At 37.5% G+C, this 14,214-nt stretch overlaps 2 protein-coding genes across 2 annotated transcripts; one reads left to right on the top strand and one right to left on the bottom strand.

Annotated features, from left to right (window-relative positions):
- Window positions 1-671: 671 nt before the first annotated feature.
- On the bottom strand, window positions 672-4,470 carry GCK72_018487 (uncharacterized protein; the record flags this gene model as incomplete). Its single annotated transcript, XM_053732580.1, has 7 exons — window positions 672-848; window positions 2,146-2,645; window positions 2,694-3,077; window positions 3,130-3,628; window positions 3,673-3,950; window positions 3,994-4,364; window positions 4,412-4,470. 7 exons carry the CDS (start codon window positions 4,468-4,470, stop codon window positions 672-674), a joined length of 2,268 nt encoding a protein of 755 aa, XP_053581493.1.
- Window positions 4,471-7,110: 2,640 nt separating this feature from the next.
- On the top strand, window positions 7,111-13,486 carry GCK72_018486 (uncharacterized protein; the record flags this gene model as incomplete). The annotated part of the gene is made up of 16 exons (XM_053732579.1): window positions 7,111-7,194; window positions 7,241-7,363; window positions 7,416-7,913; window positions 7,961-8,489; window positions 8,537-8,947; window positions 9,264-9,538; window positions 9,583-9,803; window positions 9,849-9,996; window positions 10,044-10,163; window positions 10,210-10,535; window positions 10,582-10,929; window positions 11,602-12,114; window positions 12,164-12,223; window positions 12,320-13,192; window positions 13,237-13,375; window positions 13,424-13,486. 16 exons carry the CDS (start codon window positions 7,111-7,113, stop codon window positions 13,484-13,486), a joined length of 4,731 nt encoding a protein of 1,576 aa, XP_053581492.1.
- Window positions 13,487-14,214: the final 728 nt, after the last annotated feature.

Genomic DNA, 14,214 nt, shown 5'->3' with positions numbered 1-14,214 from the left:
TGAAGAAGTGGTCCTAAGGTCTTCAAAAGAACCACATGTCGAGGTGAGAACGGAGGAGAAAGAAATGAGGAAGAGCAATTGGAGAAATAGAGGAAAAAAGTGGATAGAAAAAAAGATAGCGACGAGTTTCATCAATTCATCCTTCTCCCTTACTTTCCAACTGATTGTTTCTCTTTGTCCTCCAAGTTATTTGATCGAAGCAAATGTTAGTTTGGGCAGGTCAAAAAGGTCGGTGAAAGGTGTCATGGTCGGTTAGATTCCGATGCAGCTGGAACTCGAATTCAAGTTTTGATTGAATTGTTTGCTAATAGTGAAATGTCTGAAAAGAGAATTATAAGAATAAACAGAGAAGGCGAGAATTGAAATGCTAAGGTCTTTATTATCGAATTAAAAAAGTTCCGACATTTTTTACCGACGCGTGTTTGCGGACTCAATGCAAAATTTAATAATTTAGCACTATGTCCGCAAACACGCGTCGGTAAAAAATGTCGGAACTTTTTTGTCGCGACAATATACAACAAGAAAACGAGCAAAAAATAAATTACAGTATGAGAGGTAGGAACATGTCAAAGTGGTTTTCTGATTGAATTTTTGATTGTAACAAAGAAATAAGGAAATATGCGAGTATCTCTGGTAACAAGAAACGAGGTTGAGATTTGCTATAAGTAGTTTCAGAAAATGTTAATTGAGGATTTAGGGGTGTTCACAAGATCATCATCTACGAAAGATACAGAGAAGAATGTGAATAAAGCAGCGAGTGCCCCGAAAATGTGCCAGAGATCGTGTGAGCCGAAGAAATCTAACAGAAGACAAGGTTTGTTGAGTGCTCTGCTGGCAGCGGCTGTTCTCTGACTCAGGCAACTCAATATTAGTCTAATCCTACAACCGCATCAATCTAATCACAATCTAATTAGATTAGTGGATTTTGCTTGCGCAAACTTCGTTCGCGCCAAGGATCCAAGAATAAGTCAGTACAAAACGCGCAAAATTTCTTTCAATTTTTATTTTAATGTTTTTTTTCTAAGTTTTAATTCTCTATTTATGTTTCGAAAGTCTGAAATCGTTGCGAACTAATTTCGTTTGCGGTTTTATCGACTTTTTCACGATTTTCCATTATTAAAAATTGTATTTTTCGGTTTCTATGGCTCTTCAAGTCTTCACTCTTCCACAACTTCCATTTAGTTTGGAAGAAAAGTCAACACTGCGATGAAATCATGAATAAATTATTTGGTAAGCAAATTGTTTCTCTTACAATTAAATAGCCGTGAATAATAGTTCATTGCTCAGGGATAATCGTCTACTTCTTCAACATCAGCGCTCTCTACACAAGCTTCGAAAGAAGATTCTTTTGTGAGTTTCGAAATCAAACAGTTTTTTGGTAATTTCGTTCATTTTACAGCAAAATTCGCTGAGTGGACGACAATGGACAGCAGCGGGGCAGAGAACAACGAGGACTTTTTCCACTTTCATTGCAATGGATTTTCGACTAATTTCTAGTTTTTATTTTCTGTATTATTTTTTATATTTTTTCTATACATTTCGATTGTTAAAACTCTTGTTTTTTATTTGAATAAATTTACTATTTCTTTTTTTACCTAAAGAATTTTCAAATGTTATCACAAGTTACACAAGATTTCACCCTAATCTAATGAGACGGCGCATTAATCTTACAAGATTGCTCATCAATCTAATTAGACGCGGCATTAATCTAATCGTGCCAACATTCAAGCGAATCTAACTGATGCGGTTGTAAGATTAGATTAATATTCAGTTGCCTGAGGAAAACATAATTTTAACGTTTCTGGTATTCACTATTGAGAGCAGGGTTGGGAAATTCCGGGCCGACTGAAAAATTTTCCTCGGCCCGGCCCGGTCGGCCCGGCTCCTGTAGAAATTTGAAATTTTTTGAAAAAATTTTGAGTTTTTTTTGCAAAAAGGTCGAATTTTCGACTATGTTTTGGAATATCGATAAAAAACTGAAGTGTACGAGAATTTTGGAGCATTTTTATTATTTTTTAATGAAAATTTCGAAAAAAATTGTGAAAAAATTGTGCACATTTTATGAATCCGGGCCGACCGGGCCGGGCCGGCAAAAAATTTCTGTCAGCCCGGCCCGGAATTTCCCAACCCTGATTGAGAGCTCACCGTCCAATCAGTGTCATCTTGGAAAAAGAAGTAGCCCGCTGTGATCCATCCGACAATTGCGAGAGTTCCACAAATCTTGGCCTTTAACCCAATGCTTTCACGTGATACAGCTTTCATGATGGCATAATAAGTCAAATATACTATGCAGTTGAGAATGAAGCAATAGGTGGTGATTTGATTGAGATGAATTTTCGATGACGTCAAATACATCGTCATTAAAATGAAGTTGGCAACTGCGAAGAAAATCATGAACTTTGCGGCGTCTTTTCGAGATCCCATTTTCTTCTGTTTTTTTAAGCAGATTGTGGCGACGGCTATAAAATGAATAGTAGCGATCACATATCGAACACGGGACGATTTCGAAAGTGTGGAGATCAGAAAGTTCAAAGAAACAACGGCGAGCAATAGCATATTCGTGTAAGCTGGAGATGGAGATTCTTTACGCACAAGCCATTGGCGAATGATTAGTAGGCCGCAGATAACTTGTATGCAAGGTGTGTCTAAAAAGAACATTGTTTTCTAATGCATAGAATGAAAATATGCCATACCAAATTGAAAAGCAATGTCACTGGGACAAATATGATACGTAGCGCTTGCAATTGCTTGTAATATCATGAAGACTCCAATCGTAATATCTAGTAATGTGCATTCGTATGTTCCAACGAGTGCCGAATGATGTCTCCATCTTCTAAACATCGTTATCAATATGAAGACAAATCCGTAGATCGCATATCCAATGTTACTGATCATGTTATTCCAAGCACGAAGTTCTCCAAGAGGTTTTGAGCATGCAGAATTATGGAAGCACATTTCGTCTCGATTCGCCATTGTTGAAAATGTGAAATTGTGGAATTGAACGGCTGTGTGCATCAGAACAGGAAGAATTATTGCAATAGGATATCGGAGCACTTGACCATGAAGAGATAGAGAATCTGCAGGAATGAATAGAGAATGCCTTTTATAGTTTGTTTATTTCGAAAATACCTTGTTTTACCGAGACTGCTTCCACATGGTTTTGTAAATTTTCATGGTTTTGTAAATTTACTTCCTCCTCTTCCATCACAACTAATTGTTCATCACTTGTGTTTGGGTTTGGATGATTCGGCTCATCAGATTCAAAAGAAACCAAATCAGCTGAAGTGTTTGAAGGATCTCGATTTCTCCATACATTAACAGCCAAAATTGAGGCGACGATGAGGCAGGGACTAATAAAGAATGCAATCATAGCCAATGTCGGCATGAAATATGAGTCTGGTTCTAATTTTTTGAATTCAAATGTCATCTTTTTCTGTTCGTTGAAAGTTTTCCGTGATGTTTTGAGTGAGCATGGAGAGTCAACAGGAGAAACGAACACGAATATCCGAAACGACGTGAACAACTCGATTTCTTTTTCTGAGAAGAATATGTCGGCTCTTCGGTTGAATGTGATTACTCGTTGATTGTCAGCTTTATCAGAATCAACTGGACGATCATAAATTGATTCCTAAAATTTGAAATTTCTGTGAGACCAATGCGTAAAAGTCTTACATTAGCCGGGACAGTAATCACGTTCGCACAAATATCGTCCTCACTAGTCACTGTGATATGAAATGATTTTACATCTTGTTCTTTGGCATCCAAAAAGAATCCCATCGGCTTCACGAATGTTAACTTTTGGTTTTGTAACGTTTTCTCTGATTGTCCAGGCTTGAACTTCAAATCATATTGAGATCGATCCAAATGAGTCAAGAAGAGCTTGTAATCAATGTCCACCCTCAATCTCGATTGGACAGTCACAATGAGATTTTGAGTTTCGGTCGAGTTTTCTGCTAAGTCAGTTATGAGAATGGAGTTATCGATGACACTTACTGTTTTTCTTGCTTCTTTTTGGTCCGAAATCATCAGGAATTAGTGGATTCAGAAGCTTTCCATAAGTGTACAATGACCCTTCCGGATAGACAACTGGTAGCTTTATCACAAAATTATCACGCCCATTTGAAACTGTCACATCAAGAATTGTATCTTCTTCCTTTCCGAATAAAGTCGGATGTGTAATTTCTGCAGCAACTCTGATTAAATCCAATATGTACGTTTCGTTCATTTTCAGATAATAGACATGAACGGCGTTAGGCTTCAGTGTGGTTTCATAAACTTTTTTCTTCGACGGAAATTCTCTAGTAATCACGGGATTCTCTTCATCGGTTTCTTGAACTCCATTGTCAGTGTTGTTTCCGGAGCAACTGAAAATGTTGTTTCATTTGAACGAATGAAATCGATTAATACTCACTTTAACTTTCCAAGGAGAACCAATACAAGACAGCTTGCAAAAAAGCGGCTGCCAACCATTGAAAATCTGAAAACTGCGTGATTGAGTAACATGTAAACACAGTGTTTGATTGCGAGATGAACGGAAGAGTGATAAGAAATAGAGAAGAAACGGAAACGATAATTTCTCAGTTTTTTGAAGTGTATTTTTCTTAAACTAATAATACAATGATAGCAAAAAAGAAGTACGAAATTTTTTTCTTAAAAATAAATTAATAAGAGATGGTGAGTATGAGAAAACCTGAAAAGCTTAAAATTACGGTATTTAAGAAAGTGCGCAAATTTGCGTGAGTGTGAATGACCTTTGGTGTTTACAGACATCGCGAAACCAATTTCAGCTCTCTAAATAACATATTTTTCATTTGAATTCATTTTTAATGCTGCGTCCAAAGTAACTTTTCCGCGGAAAATCCGCGCGGAAAAGGTGTCCAAAGTAGCCATTTCCTTTCCTCGTTTTCCTCTGCGCCTTTAAGCTAATCGCGGCGAGACCACCGTATTTTTAGGAGGGAATTTCGAAAAAAAAGTTTAATTTCGAAAATTTAACTTTCCCTCCTAAAAAATGCGCTGGTCTCGCCGCGATTAGCTTAAAGGCGCAGAGGAAAACGAGGAAAGGAAATGGCTACTTTGGACACCTTTTCCGCGGAAAAGTTACTTTGGACGCAGCATAAACCTTCCTTTCAATTAGATTTCGGGTAAAAAAAACAAAACTAAAAAGAAGAACGGAAAAAGTTTTCAAAAACTAAAAATACAGAAGCAAAACTCTTCGAATTTGATTTTAAATAAAAAAGTTGCTAAATAGGATCCAAATGCCGTTAGAATGTTTAAAAAAGCTAATATGCTCGTTGTAATGCTCGAAGGTTTCCACTGCCAATTTTTCAAAGCTACCATTTTGTTTTATCTTGCTCGGAATGAATCATGAAGACTAAAGAATTTAATAAAAACGAGTGATATAACGTTGTACAAAATAAACATACCTCGGTCCAAGTCTCCTCTGTCGACTCCCTCGGCAGCGGCCGTCGTGCAAAGAATGGCCGTGGCCTTGAATGCCATTATGCGGCGGCCACAGATAAAATCAGTAAATCACTGCCTCCTGCACGAGAAAAGCGCCTCTCTCTTCGCACGCGGTCTGCGTCTCCTACAGGGAGGCAAGTCTCTCACTCTCTCACTGGGATTTGAGGGTGTTTGATTTAAAACTGTCAGATTTTGGTGTTTCCAAAGAAAAATTAGGATTTTAAAAACAGAAATCAAAAGAACAATAACAATAATGTTAGAAAATCCAAAAAAAAAGAGGAAAATAATACTGAACAGTAGATAAAACGACAGCTAATATATGGTCAGTTTTGATCGAAAACGCTCAAAAAGCAGTGAACTTATACAAAAATCGGAAACGGATAACTTATAGTCCTTGTTGTCAGCTACATTTTAAGCTATAAAATATATTTTTTGCTTCAGAATGAACTGTGCTATGAGGTTTTCAAATGCCATTGGAGAAGAGATGATAGGGTTATTGGAAAAGACTTCGTCGCTACGTCTGGAGAAATTATTATTTTTTGTCAAACTTTCTTTGTTGCTATAGTACACAGCCCGGTCTTCATTTTTCTAGTTGACCACTTTTTTGTACGATGCGTTCCTGGAAAGTTATGGCTCATGAAAGCATGGGCTCTCTGCATTCCTTCGTTAAATCGGTTCTTTTCATTCATGGATCTATATCTTTCTAAGAAGACTTCGTACAAAAAAGTTGTCAACTACAAATATGAAGATCGAGATGTGCTCTACTCAAAAAACCAAAGATTGGAAAACAATCATTTCTTCAGACGTCGTGACGAAGTGTCTTACAGTAACCCTACTCCTTTTTATGACTTTTTCGAAATTTTCAAAAAGTTTTAACTCACTTCGTTTTGAAGGAAAACTTTCGTATCATGGCTCAAAATGTAGCTGATAACTGTCCCAATAAGTTGATCGTTTCCGATTTTTGAATATGGTCTTCACTTTTTCACAAAACTTCGAAAACCTCCAAAAATCGCCATATTTTCACGATTTTCAACTGATTTCTCCAAATTTTTTACTCAGCTCAGTTTTCAACCGAATTTAATGTTTGATAGTGGAAAATGACGGTGAAGATATTCTGAATAACTTGACCATCTTCTTTTTTTGAAAAAAAGAAGTGTTTTCAGTTTTCGGTCCATGTCGGTCATACTGTAGATGCAATGATGTGAAGAGAGTGAACATATTGTATTTTTTGTGGATATTATCCATATTACAGCACAAATCGACACAATTCATAATTTTTATAACAAAAAACAAGAAAAACTTTGGAAAATGTTATAAATCCATAGAAAATCTGAATTCGATGCGGTGTCGCGCCATAATTATTCCATTCCCAGTGTTGATGTATGTTTTGTATATCATATTATAGCTAAAAATCCCCTCATTTCATTTATATCACTTTCAGTCTCAAAATATTATGTTTTTCTAGTCGCCGACAACCGTTTCAATTTCAGCAAAAAATTTTTCAGTGTGTGATGCAATCGCGCTCTATTTGCACGCGTGAGAGAGTGGAGACGGCAGACGTCGCTTTTCTCGTGCATTTAGCGTCGCTTTTCTCGTGCAGGAGGCAGTGGTAAATTTTACTCGTAACTTCCAATACTTTTCGCAGACGCTATGGGAAACGAACATAATTGTCCACACTGTGATGCACAATTCAAGCATCCTTCGACCCTTAAACGACACTTGGAAAAACATTTGGTGAGTAACAAGAAATAAATATTCGTTCAATATTTATTTTTTTCAGTTCACCGGCGACTGGTTGTGCGTCTTGTGCAGTACTTTCTGCAACCGATTGACTGTTTTGGATTTTCATTGGCAAAACTCTTGTCCAGAAATAAAAGCAATTTTTTGTGAAGATGACAGAAAGGTTTCTATCTCTCTTAATGATTATTTTAAATCAACATAATTTTAATTTGTAGGCTATGTCGTCAGAAGATCTCCGAGAAGCCGCTTTCCGATTAACTCTTGATCGTTATACCTTATGGAATAATGGCGAAGAAGAAGGAAGTTGTCGTACCACATATCACGACGACAAGTCAATACTCTCCTTATGTATCTACTGTAATTTGTATCTTCCAAGTGGAACAATGAACACGCACTATGGTGTGCACACAAATCAGAACAGTCCAGGGAAATGTTGTAGCGAATCAGCAGTTTCGTATATATGTGATCTTTGCGGATACGGTTTTCGATTTCTAAAAACATTATATAAACACTGGAGACACCATTGTCCAGAATTGCTAACACATTTTCCTCCTCTCGGAATGGATATCGATAATCGACGGCTAAGGAAAATGGTGGCAAGTTTGGTGAGACAAGCAGAAGTAGTAGTTCCCTATGAAGTGATGAAAATGAACAGAGACGATGAAACTGAAAAAGAATTTGAATTGGACGATGATGAAGACGAAGATGAAGAGGTATTGCAACTTAAGTTGAAAAACAATAATGACTTTTGTTTATTCAGGCAAGACTTTCGTACATGTCACGAATTACTCCACCCTTTGATCGCGATCGGTATTTCTGGAACATTGGAAATCACCAAGAACATCATTCCTGTCTTCACTGTCATCGAAAATTTCATTCACTGGGAAGACTGGAACGACACAATGAAATATTCCACCAAAGCAAAAAACGACCGGCCACTTGTGAGCTTTGTCAAACCACTTTCACAAGTAATCGAATTCTTTATCATCACCTTCGAAATGCTTGCAAAGTGATGCGAATCGAAGTACCAGACAATGAGATCCGCAAGAAAATGGGTGTCGAAGAACTTATGAAAACTGTTATGAAAGCATCAGAATGGTGGAAAGAGTTGCTAGAAAAGAAAAAGGCTTCGAATATCAAGTTTATACAAGAATTCATAGAAGATATTGATAAGAAAAGAAGACAGTGCGCTGAAAAAGTAACTTCAACTCCAATTCTGCATGTTCCCATGCCTCAATCGAGCTTTGCGATGGAACAACCGACTGGAAGCAGTGTTTGTATCAGTTGTAGTAAGTTCAAATCAATTTTATTGTGATTCTTATTCATTATGTTTCAGAAATTGTATTCAAGTCTCCTCGGTTTCTATATCAGCATCAACAAATGGTTCATGGAAATCAACATCCTCGAACTCAACTGACCATCACTGCCAGCTCTCTCCTGCCTTACTTCAAACTTCAAGAGGCGCTTTTCTACGATTCCGAAGGAAATGAATATCGAATGGGAAAGTTCCTTGAAAAAGGCAAAGATCTCGCGAAGCATCTAAAGGATAGGATCATTTGTCCCGGAACAAAAATCTTCACTGTAGAGGAAAACGACTGTTTTGTAATGGAATTGTTGGGTGGCGATGGTCAATACATTTCACTGAATCACGAAGAGTTGCCAGATGTTTGTGAAATTGATGGAACGGTTAAAAAGCTGTTCAGTCAAAATCCGAAAGAATTTGACGATTTTCCGATGCTAGAGAAATGTTTCTGAAATTAACGGGTTAGTGTACATAAAATTTTGAAAAAGATCATTCTATATCTAATAAACATTAATCTTCTTTATCGTTCTTTTATCATTTCTCTCTTCAGTACAACACAAAACACGAAAAAATCAGATCAAAAAATCAAATCGTTTACAGGCGGCTGTCGTCTATCTTCACTACAAAAATGTCTATCTTGTAGTGTAGTTGGTATATCAATCATCATCTCTAGACGAAATCTCTTCTGTATAAATACCTATTAAAAAAAAGAAAAATTGGTAGATATTCTAACTAGTTCGCATGATATTTCTTACTTCAGTTCTACTGGGATTTCTATTCCAAAATGTGAAAACTGCACGCATATTGCTGACAGTTATGGATCAAGGAAGATCACACGCGACGTCATTCAATGCATTTATGCATCGACTTCAGCAGGACAATCATACAACTGCATTGGAATTTGCGAAATTTCATCCAGATATTGATTTTGGAATGGAGGAGAAATTCATTGATATGGACGGTTTTCAGAATCCATTTTCTTCTCCAGATTTTGATAAAATCGCATTCGAAGAAGACTACAGCTTCATTCATCAGGTATTCCCAATAAACTCTTCAGGCGATTCAATGAGAGTATTTAGGCCGTCGCTTATGGATTTGGTTCGGAAACTTGCAACAATATTCTGAATCACAAAAGAGAAAAATTCTTCGATATAGTATCCGAAGACTGGGATCTCTATTTATCAGACTCTCTATTCGCTGTTTGTGGTTACGGAATGGCTGAAATCAGTGGAAAACCACATGTAATGATGCATTCAACTGATCTGGAATCAGCACAGGGCTCATTCAAAGGATTCTCAAGGTACATTTATTCAAAAATGCAGAATATTTCATTTGAGAATTTCAGAAACTACGCAACATTTGTTCCAAGTAATCTTCCGTTCACAATGCTCGATTTCTCTGTCTCAAAGTATTCTCATCGAGTATGGGCTGCCTATGATTGGTTCGGCAGTTATATTTTCACTGCGATTGTGGGGAATTTCGCTCAAAAATGGGTAGAGGTTTTACTAAAAGAAGAATTATCAAAACTCAAATTATTTAGGCTCTTCGAAGCATTATTCCGGTTCCATATTTCTCGTTTTCCGAGTATAACAGAAAGAGCTCATTCACCTTTACCGATATGCCCGATTCGTTGTTCCCACCGGCTTCTAGAACAAACGACGTGAGTATTGAATTGATTTCTCTTCTCATGAATTCTGTAATTTCAGTTTTTCTCTTTCGGCGCATATTGTAAATCGAGCTCGAAGCCTCTGGATTCTGAATTCTTGTCATTTATCGATGACCCGAAATCTAAGGGAACTATTATTATTGCGTTTGGAACCTTCATTGATTGGAGAAAAGCCCCGGATCATTATTATGAAACATTTTCGACAGTAATCAATCAGTTAACCGATTATCGAGTTATTTGGAGCATGAAAGGAGACCGTCCACTTGGTTTGGGAAATCATGTTAAAACATCTGGATGGGTGCCGCAAAACCAAATTCTTCATCACAATAAAACAGTTTTATTTTTGAGCCACGGAGGACTGAAAAGGTTAGTTTAGAAGTACAGAAGCATGAGGGGAATAAGTATATTTCAGCACCAAGGAAGCAATTTGTTCTGCAACTCCAACGATATTTGTGCCAATGTTTGGAGAACAAACCAGAAATTCTTGGCTTATCAAGGAAAAGGGTTTCGGAAGAATAATGAACAAGTTCCAAATCAATGTAAGAGAACTTGAAACTCATATGAAAGAAGTTTTGGATCACCCAAGCTATCAACAAAACGCCAACAAATTTTTAACTCACTACATGGATCAACCAATTCCCACTCTTGATGAAGGAGCTTTTCGATTTAATAAACTACTCAAATATTATGGAAAGATGCCTGCATATTTTTATCCAAAGTCTCTTGATCTCTCTTATATCACTGCTCTTAATTTAGACTTGTTAATTCTATTACCGGTATTTTCCTTGTATTTGGTTTCAAAATAAAACTTTAACTTACTTCAAATTTTATTCATAAACCCCAACATTCGCCAAAAGAAGGTGTACTTATGAACTTTTCAAAGTGAAATTCAATTAACTTTTTCTATTTTCAAAGTCTCCACAGTTTTAGTCTCAAGAGTTTTTAAATAATACAATTACGGTACCGTTTTGGCGCGGAAAAAATCACGCTCTATAGCAGCTTGGCGCCAAACTTTTTTCGGACTAATTTTCTTGGCGCTCATACATTTTTTCGTACTTTCAAAGCAAAAATATGGTATTTTTATTGTTTTCTATTTTACTCCGAACCAAAGTGATTAGCTTTCACACAAGCGAAAGAGGAAAATGGTTTTAAAAAAACATTCCAGCATCACCCAAATCCGTCTTTTTTTACTGTTAATGCTCAACTTATTTTACTCGAAATTCAAATGTTTCATTCAACATCGATTTAATTATTTCTTTCAGACTGGGTGAACTGGCATCGTCCTTCAGCTAACAGAGCTCCGAAATGACGGAACGCTACCGGAACAATACTCCCGATTTTCAAACGCATCCAGTATTCGCCGTAGCTGAATTTTTCCTTCGAAACGTCATGTAAGCTGGTTTTTCCTGTCCCCGAAACTAATTGTTTTCAGACACATCTATAATCATTTCGAAGATATCAACCGTCGTCGATCGGAACTCCACCGTTTGATTCACTGGCTGGAAAATCAAAAGTCAATTACCGATGCTGTGCGTACAGGATTGGATAGGTTGTTGAGAAGAGAGATTGCACCCAGAGATGTTAACAAGTACCTGAATGGTTTCTTCTCTTTTTCTTACGAAAACTCTCGAACTCTTTACATTGAAATCACCGCGAGACCATCAGATCTCGATGATCTTTCTCGGCCAAATGGTTTTTCGCTGTTAAACGAACGATTGCAAGAGCTAAGAAACGCGTTTTATGAAGAAGAATCATTTGACAATCGAGAACAAAATCATAGAGACCCCAGCCCAGAACTGTCAGAACCAACCCCAAGTCACGCGGAACAAATGGCCATTTTACTCAACAATGCAGCAGTTAATGTAGGACCTGCTCGAGTAATCAGACCGGATTCGAATAGATTATCTAGACGCGATTTGGACAGGAATGCCGCCTCGGAAACCAGGTACAATTTATTACTAGTCATATAAAAAATAATTATGTAATTTTTTGAGACCAAAACCGACTTCTTCTTCTGGACCAGCCCAACCGCCAACCAGAAAAATGGACACCAGGTAAAATTTATTTGACTGCCATTGATAGACTCTTTCCATTCTGCGATAGAAATATTATTTGTAAAATCTTTAAAAAATTCAAAAGCTTTTTTGTAGAAGAAGGGAGCCGTCAACGACAACTTTTCATCAACTGCCGAGAGTCCCCCAATCCGAAAATTCGAAGGAACTGTGTGAAAAGAAGTTTAATGCTACATTATGCTCCAATAACACTAGTGAGAAAGTTTCACACGAACAAACATCTCTGTCTAACACGTCTTTCGAAGCAGCAGGACCTACTGTTCCGATTACTCCCGTGCATCTGCCACCTTCGTTGTCAAAACGGTCTACAGAAACGATAGTAGCTGCTCTTGCAAAATCGTCAATGTCTGAATTATCAGTTCACGAAACTTCAATCTGTTCGAATGATAAGCTCTCTACAGTATCAAAAACTGATGTTCAGATTACTAGAGTGAAATTATCAGCTGCATCCCAACCAGTAATGCATTCTCCTCTTAACGTCTCCACAAGCCTCGCACAATTTTCCGCTGAACCGATTCGAAAACAGCCAGAGAAGAAAGGATTTTTAGAAACTCTGTCGATGTCTCCTCAGAAACAAGCTTTATCAAGTGCGGTTAGTGGTGGGATGCCCTTTCACAGTTTCCGACCTTATCCTGATCAACAAGCGAAAGTCACGGATGAATTCAAATCCAGCACGTTCTATTCATCTTCATTGCATACGCCAACAATTGCTACGTCAGGACGCCAGTCATGTTTTGTTTCTACTGAAAAGATAATACTCACTGGTCAAGTAGCAACATCAATGATTTCGATTGAACCGTTAGATTGGATCCCCGAGGTCAAAAAACGGAAGCCTGCTTTGTTGCCTAAATCAATCGGACCACTAGTTTTTCAACTTAACGAGACTGGAGAAATTGTTCCGGCGACGGCTCCAAATGCCCTGACAGAAGACCTATCTTTCAACCATTTCAGGTGAGAAACGGAGAATTTCATTAATAGAATAAATATATTTGCAGCTCCGAAAAGTTGCCATCACAATCCCCAGGCTGCAAGAAGAAGAAACCGAACGGAATATGCGGACGGTGTGGGGGAACAATATACAGTAGTCACAAAATCCGTCAATGCAGGTGTTGTAAGATGCAATATCACCTGAAGGTATGAAAGTAAAGCTCAATTTTTCTCATCAAGATTTTCGAATTCCAGTGTTGGACCGAATTCGCCCAATGGTCACCGTACTGCGTAGGCTGCCAGAAATCAGTCTTCTAACCCAGGAGAGATTCGTAGGTCTAGGCGGACGTCTCCACTTCATACTCACTCGCCGTATAATGCAACTCATTGTAACATAAATCGAATTCACTAACGTTATTTATAATAATCGTGTCTAAACTATGTAATATGGAAGAAATGTACACTATCTTTTTCACACGACCTCGTCCCTAAATTATTGAAATGAATTTGTTCCAATTAAAACTAGATTTTTCTATTTTTTGTGTTGCAACATGGTTGCTGAGAGTGTGCCCGTTTTGTATGTCGTCTCGCACCCTCCACTCTCTCATCCCAACTTATTTTATTTCGTTCTTCTATTTCGTTACTTTGGACGCAGCATCAAAATTTGAAGATTTCGTTGACTATCCCTGTTCTAAAACGTTGATATCAGCAATTTTCGGCGCTAAGTTAGTTGGGGGGGGGCCACTCAAATTTTCGAAATTTTAGGCAATTTTTTTGGCTGAAAGTGTGTGGCTGAAGGCGTGGGAGAGGCACTTTTTTGTTACTTAACCTTTCTCTTAGGCTTAGGTTTCTTAGAAATTCGAAAAAAAAAATTGACAAAAACTATTAATTTGTCCATTTTTGTCAATTTTTTTCCAAATTTCTAAGAAACCTAAGCCTAAGAGAATGGTGAAAAATGGCCCCGACAAGAATCACACAGATTTTGTACACTTTGTTCATCTTTCAGCACACTGATTCGGAGTTCCCACAAAATTTTTTTTGAGTGG

This window comes from Caenorhabditis remanei, chromosome V, assembly GCF_010183535.1.
Source record: "Caenorhabditis remanei strain PX506 chromosome V, whole genome shotgun sequence".
Classification (NCBI taxonomy): domain Eukaryota; kingdom Metazoa; phylum Nematoda; class Chromadorea; order Rhabditida; family Rhabditidae; genus Caenorhabditis; species Caenorhabditis remanei.
This window is presented reverse-complemented; position numbering and strand designations above follow the sequence as displayed.